At 32.5% G+C, this 7645-nt stretch overlaps 1 protein-coding gene across 1 annotated transcript; it reads right to left on the bottom strand.

Annotated features, from left to right (window-relative positions):
* Positions 1-295: 295 nt before the first annotated feature.
* LOC115964131 lies at positions 296-2996 on the bottom strand. Its single transcript, XM_031083467.1, has 2 exons — positions 2385-2996; positions 296-607 (listed from the first exon to the last, which is right to left on the bottom strand). The coding sequence occupies exons 1-2, from the start codon at positions 2850-2852 to the stop codon at positions 491-493; spliced, it is 585 nt and encodes a 194-aa protein (XP_030939327.1). The 5' UTR covers positions 2853-2996; the 3' UTR covers positions 296-490.
* Between the last annotated feature and the right edge of the window lie 4649 nt (positions 2997-7645).

Raw genomic sequence — 7645 nt, 5'->3', positions numbered from 1 at the left:
TTTTTGCGTTTAGTTTTTTCTTGCCAAAGTGGGATATATAAATAAATTTACTACATCACTCTCCGACTCACACACAGAGAGACTCTCAGTCTCTGTTTGTTATCACCGACTCAGAGGAAGACTTTCATCCCACGCAACCCCAACCCCCCAACTAGCCGTTGCTATTTCAATTTCTTCTATACCCAGTAAAACTCAAGTTAAATTAAATTCCTTCAACAAGTTACACGGTGGTGAAAGGCATCTATGACATTGTCACGTATATTGGTGCCAAACTGCCACCGTATCCTCCACCATAAAAAGATAAACTTGAGCAATTGATTTCATAATTGGAATGACAAGGCCTCGAAATATTATGCATTACAAGAATTAATAAAAGTTTTACACTTTTTGAATAACATGATAGTAATGTACGGTGTACTTGCTGCAAGGGTAATACAGATTTGAATGAATTGACCAAAAAGAATAACAGAGAGAATTTCCAATTGAATAATCATCTTGAAATATTCCCATCTCTCAAATTGTTGGAGAGCTTCACATGGGCCGTGGGATCTTTCTTCTTCTTTTTCTTGAAATGTTTAGAGGCAGCTTTCAAAGCCTTAGTCCAAGCCTGTAATGAACAGTGTAAAATATGATAAGAAAAATGTTTTTTTTTTTAATCAGAAAATTGCACTTGATAGGATGGTTTGAAACTCGAACTGTTTAATTAACCGTAAAAAAGAGGTTCAAAGTTTTTGAGGTCTGACCGAGATCGAACTAAAGTCAAACCGTGATAACCTCATAATTAATTTTATAATTATAGTCCAAATAAAATTGAAAAATAACTAAAATAGTCCAAATAAATAGTATAGAATTCTATCTTTCAAATGTATTTTTTATATCATAACTTTTATAAGATAAATAAAAAATTTGAAATGCTAAGCAAACATAATAAACAAAATATATACAATATTGTACATTTTATACAAAATGCATCACATGACACTGCTATAATATAAACCAATAGTTATTCCCTCAAATAAACATAGTTGATTTATCAAAACTACTATTGAAATAAGGACAAAGTTTAGTAATAAAATTAATTGTAATCTAAGGTTATAACCTTACTCAATAAAATAAATATTACTACATATTTGAAAAATTTAACTATTAAATTGCATGTTTTTTATGCTCTTCATACATATATTAAATTTTGTGTCAATTTGATATTATTTACTGTATGATTTATAAACTTATATTTTATGCATAATTTTAAATTACAAAAACTTATAATTTAAATAATTTATTAATAACATAGCTATTAATCTTTAATTTTCTAAAAATTTTGCAAGTATAAGAATATAATAAAAATATGTAATCCAATAGTAAATTTATTAAAATTCACTTTCAATAAAAAAAAATATTAAATAATAAAAATATATTAAGTAAAGTTGTAATCTAATTACTTCAATCAATTTTCTCACTAAAAACTTTGTTCACGATATCAAATTTAAATCTAACGTTAATTATTACTAAAATATTAAAAAGGTGAGTCAAAACTGTCGTGGTACACACCACCGGGCCTTATACCCCTAGTGGGACTTGGTTCACCAAGTAACCGTCAGTGCGGGAATGGAGGTTCTATCCCTGCAATAAACAATTGCCATAAAAAGAAAAAAAAAGAAAAAAAAAAAAAACTGCCGTCGTACCCAAATATCAACAAAACTAAAAATTAAATATTAATAAAAATCTGATTTTTTTGTGTGGTCTTTGATGGTGTGTGGTACGCAAAGTGGCAGGCCTCATTTCCTAAGCTAAAAAGTGGGGAATCTACTTTACCAAATAGACGTAGAGTTCAAGTCTTCAGTCTCTTCAACAAACAAATTGAGAATTCTCGAAAAAAAAAAAAAAACCAGAACATTGAGACAAAGAGAGATCCTAGCACCATTGCTCTCTGGTTTGGAGAGATTTGGTCACTGATCGTCGACTGGAGGCTGCAAAGACTTGCGGAGGCAAACTTTTGAGCTATTACGGCGTGGACACTACGGCTGTGTAAGAGAAATTTTTTACTTTTTTCTTTTTCTATTTGGAGGGATCTTGTAAAATGATTCTATTTTTTTTTTTGAGAAAGATTATTTAAAGATCAAGTTATTCTTATACTGCTATTTCTTTTTGGTTCTTTGTATCAATTGATCCTTCTTTTGCGTTTTGGTTTGGGGTTTTCTTAACAATGGCGATAATAAGGTGCTGCTGTAATTACCAAGGTTCTTTTTTGCTTTTTTAAGCATTGATCTGAACCGTGACAATAGAGCCAAATTTTCCTAAAATTTTTTCAAGAAAAAAAATATATAGAAATAAAGAAAAAAAAATAAAAGAAATTCTCTAGAAAGAAATAGGAATAGAAATACCTTTGTGGTGTGTGGGAAACAAGTAAAAGTGGGCTTTAGAGGAGTTGGGTAGAACTCAGATGGCTTGGTTTTGTTCTTGTGCATGTGCTTCATCTTCAAAACATTAAGATTAAGATTGATGTTGAGCTTCTTCTTGATGTTGGAAGTGACTTTCTTCAACTTGGTTTTGTTGCTTAACACCATAGCACCACCACCAAATGAGAGCTTTCTCTTTGTGGGTGTTGTCATGAAATCCAAATCATCAAAATCAGAATCCAAGTCCATGGCACTGTAAGCCCGAGGGACCAAAGGGGACCATATTGAGCTCTGCGTGTAGTCGAAGTCGAAAGCCGATAACTTGTCAGGGAATTTGCAGAGAAGCTCTTTTGACATCAATGGTTGCAAGTAGTACACCACTTCCGTAGTGCCCATAATAACAAGCCTCTCTGTCTCTTCTTCTTCATCTTCTTCTTCTTCTACTTTGGACATAGCTATATCTATGAGAGATCTTGTTTTGAATCTTCTATAAGATACTCTACATAAACTGTTGTGATCTTTTTTCTTTTGGGTATTTTGCTTTCTGTTTCCTTTGTGGAATTTGGACCGTTTGGGACTTGTGTTTAAAGCAAAGATGGGGAAGAAAGAACAACAGGATGTTTTGGAAAAGTTACCGTTACATTTTCAGTTTTAAATGTGATGTGCCTGGTTTGTCCCTTGTTTCTAGCCGCATTTCTCGATTTTACCCTCCATTTGCTTTAGTTTCTCATTTTGGTAGGTGTCATGTCCCGTCACGTGTGCCAAACCTACAATAGTTTAGAACAGTGAATAATCTAACAAAAAGTGACCATACGAGAATCTTAGGAACATTCATTCTATTTACGCTACAACCAAATAAAATATAAAATAAAGCATTTAATTGCAAGAAGAAATCTCTCCCCCAAAAAAAAAAAAAAAAATTGCAAGAAGAAAAATAGAAAGGAAGCACCTACTGAAGGCCTGCCTACTAATAAAAATAAATAAATAAATAAATAAAGTTTAGTTACAAAATTGGTTGTAATCTAAAGTTACAATTTTACGTAATATATTTTTACTTGAGGTGCATTTTGACAAATTCACCATTAGATTACATTTTTTTTTTTTTTTTTTCATACTTGTAAAATTTCTAGAAAATTAAAAATTAATAGTTACGTCATCAATAAATTATTTAAATTGCAAATTTTTGTAGTTTAAAATTATGTGTAATATATAAGCTTATAGATTATATAGTAAATATATCCGACTGACACAAAATTTGACATGTATATTAAGATCGTAAATAACATGCAATTCAATGGTTAAATTTTTAAAATATGCAATAATGCTTATTTTATTGAATAATGTTATACTACAATCAGTTTTATAACTAAATTTTCTACTTAAAAAAAAAATAACACTAATCATGAATAGTTGAACAAGACAAACTTTGTTTTAAATAAAATAATATTAATTTTTTTCCTAAACCCAAGAGAGTTTAGTATCATTTAACGCCAAGTTCAAAATGATGCACTCTACTGTCATAGTTTTGAATCAGTACCATATTTGTGAATTTACATGATGACATCTATATATATAATTTGTTGGATATCACAAACAAACGACTTGAGGCATTTGGTTTTGTGTTTGGAACGACTGCTGGGGTAATGCTTTGTGTTTGGAACATTTAACTAATTTTTATTAGGATGATTATATCAGAAAGTTAATGGTTTTTTTTCTTTTTTTTAATAATAAATAAACAGTACACATAAAAATTGAGAAATATTAGAATTTTTATTCACTACGAAAAATTCCAAAAAATAAAGATTTCAATAATTAATATCTATTTAAATACAATAACAAAATAAAAATAAAAAATACAATCACCATTAATAACAAGAATAATAGTAACAAAATAAATATTGCCAATGAAAATTTCAAACCCCTTACCTTATGCCTTGAATTAATGTCTAATATAAATAATTTTGACAATTTCCAATTAAAAAAAGTGACATTGATTTATTTTTAACAAGATAGTTTTGTACCAACAAAAAAAAATTCAATATACTATATTAACAATTTTTACTTAATTTTTTTTCTCCCAATTTTTCTTTAAACTTTTCATCTCTCTCTGTCTCTCTCTCTCTCCCTCTCAAATTTCACCCCCCACTTATTTCCTACTATTCAATCACCTCCATCAACACCGACCCTTCTATATCCATAGACCACGATGATAAAACCTCTCTCTCTCTCTCTCTCTCTCTCTCTCTCTCTCTCTCTCTCTCTTTGATATGTGTTGGTTGGGGTGAAAATCGGGTGGATAAAAAATGGGGTAGAGAAAATGGATAATTAGTGTATTTGGTTGGGAGGGAAGAAAATGGTGGCACTTGACAGTTTTCTCTTGGGACCCACAAAAATTCAATCTCTCCAAAATGGAGAGAAGAGTGGGGGCTTATGGTATTTACCATTCCCACCCCCCTCCCCCCCCTCCTCTACACACACACACACACACACACCACTCTTTCCCTCACTGTTTTCAAGTTTTTTTTTTTTTTTTTTTTCACTTTTAATTTCACACTTGACAAAATTAGGAAGGGATGGAAAAGTGGGAGATATAAGAGGTTTTAGTTTTCTCTTATAGTTTTTAGTTGGGGGTGGAAAAATAGAGGCATAGAAAACTCTTTTATTTTCTTAAGAATAAAAATGAAAGGATAGAAAATGTAGAATGTATAAATTTACTCTGTTCCCTTATTAGATAAAAAGAGTAACATATTATTATTTTTATTAAAAAATTGTGTATGGATAATAACCTCATTATAAAAAATTATAAAGCACAATAACACAAAACAAATGAGGAGGTAAAACAAATGAAAAAAAAAAAAACCCAAAACAGATGAAAAAAAGAAAGAAAAAAAAAAACAAATGAGACCTATTGAGAAGTAATAGAAGAAGAAGACAAAAGTGAAAGAAATGACAAAACCCAAACAAAAAAAAAAAAAAAGCAAATGTTGTCCAAAGCGGTAGGACTTTTTGTCCCTTGCATTTTCTCTGTAGTTTTCTTCCTATTTTAGGGAGATTGCATTTTGGTGGCCTAGGGAGAAAAATCCTAGGTTCCACTAGTTTTCTTCCCCATTTTCTCCTTTAACTAAACACAATATATATATATATATATATATATATAAATTTTATCCCTCTTTTTCATCCCTCTCAAAATCACCACAAACAAATGGGGTCTTACTTGCCTCACATCTCACTCTATTAAAATCATGAATATTAGGTTTAGCCATGAGGGATTTTTTTGAAGATGTGTATGCATTTTAGAAAATCTTATGCTTATTTGTTTATTGGTTATTTTTCACTACAAATACTGATTCTCATTGTGGGTTGGAAATTTTTTGTAATTTTGATGATACTGATTTGCTTTTGACTCTCTCTCTCTCTCTCTCTCTCTTTTGGGTTTTGGTTTTGGTTTTGTTTTGACAGTGGTATGGAATTTTTTGTGATTTTGGATTTGTTTCTCACCCACTATGAGAAGAGAAACAACAAGGAAAGGAACAAAGAATAAGAATTGTTCACATAAAAAAAAAAAAGACTTATTATTATTATTATTTTTAATTTAGCATTTGAAATTCTGCTATAGAAAATAGAATTTGAAAAATGTATTCTAGACAAAATGACTTTTATAAATTCTCAAATGTTCAACCAAACACTTATTTTTCCCATAATGCATTTCATGCCAAGAAATTTGTGACAATGCATTCCAGTAGATGTTCCAAACACTACGTTAGTCATTTGCAGCAACCAGCAAGGGTGTAAATGTGTAATATTCACATTGTAATGCCTTGCTAAAATTAACTTCATCATGAACACTCTGCAAGTAATGTGCTTGACATATTACTTGAGGTGACAAATGGGCAGGAAGGATGATTGTCCATTTATCCATTTATTACTCATTTAAATAACTACTTAATAATTATGTTAAAAAAAACCAATCAATGATTCCATATCCATTACTCACCCAACAAATTTATTTTGAGCAAACCCCCCTCCCCACCTCACACACACAATTATTATTATTATATACATAATTACAAACGGTAGAAATCTCTTAATTGACCAAGAGAGCTCTAGCTCGAAAGCACCGGCAACGGCGGCACAGACTGAGATTCAGGGAGGCGGAGTTAATGAGTTTCAGTTACAAAATCCTGCATTTAAGGAAAGAATAAGTACGGGTGTTACTGAAATTAATAAGGAAACAGATGCTAGCTTGGACCTGCAGTCAATCAGGTTTAAAACCGGGAATAAAGGAGAGTATTTCATGGAGAAGATAAATGAGATTGATCAGGAGTTAAAGAAATTTGAGCTGGACAAGGATACGTTGTATGGAGACAACGTTACTGATGAAACACTAAAAAGCACGAGGTGTGGGCTTAATGAGGTGGCGCATGAAATAGGAAACAAGCAACCAGTTTTGGAATCACGTGACCTATTAAGTGAGCCAATCCATCACGTGCTCTACCCAAACAAAAACATTAAGCCGGTTGATGATACGGCCCATCTTATTAAGCCCACTACTTTAGCTGAACCCATGGGTAGCCCAAAGGAAGAAAAGAAAAGTGGAATCAAACCCAAAGAGCAAGGCACGTGGGTTAGATATATATGAGTAACAAAAGCTTCAAGTAAAGTTCTAGAAGCTCACCCATCTAAAGCGCAAAGAGAGGCGTTGCACAACACAGACCCATGCCCTCTCAAACGTCAAAATGCCTCACTTGATGATGTCCTTGTCTCAATCCCAACGGCGATGGCTGATGAGCAGCCACGACGGACAGCATGAAAGGACTAAGCTGGAATTGCCGTGGCTTGGGGAGGCCGCATGCAGTCTTGGAGCTCAAAGATTTGGTGCAGAAACACTCCCCACAGTTCGTGTTCTTGATGGAGACCAGAGCAAAAGATAAGTTTCTAAAAAACCTTTGTCGTAAGTTAGACTTGAAAAATCTTTTTATTGTCCCTTGTAATAACACTGGTGGAGGATTAGCACTGTACTGGAAGGAAGGCCTCAATCTGAAAGTACAGAGCTCATCTCCATCACATATTGATGCTGTAGTAGACCCAGGAGTGGATGACGCCTGGTGAATTACCGGTTTCTACGGAGACCCGGTAACAGCCAACCGGGAACACTCTTGGGTGCTACTCAAGCACCTCTATCTCCAAATGGATTTGCCTTGGTTGTGTGTAGGTGATTTCAATGAAATAGTCAAGGCAGGGGAAAA

This window comes from Quercus lobata, chromosome 10, assembly GCF_001633185.2.
Source record: "Quercus lobata isolate SW786 chromosome 10, ValleyOak3.0 Primary Assembly, whole genome shotgun sequence".
NCBI lineage: Eukaryota > Viridiplantae > Streptophyta > Magnoliopsida > Fagales > Fagaceae > Quercus > Quercus lobata.
Note: the sequence above shows the minus strand (reverse complement) of the source record. Positions and strands in the feature narration are given on the sequence as shown.

Coding starts and splice junctions, on each gene's coding strand:
- LOC115964131 (XM_031083467.1), bottom strand. CDS start 2,852: ATGTCCAAAGTAGAAGAAGAAGAAGATGAAGAAGAAGAGACAGAGAGG. Junction 608..2,384: donor GTTTCCCACACACCACAAAG/GTATTTCTATTC, acceptor TGTTCATTACAG/GCTTGGACTAAGGCTTTGAA.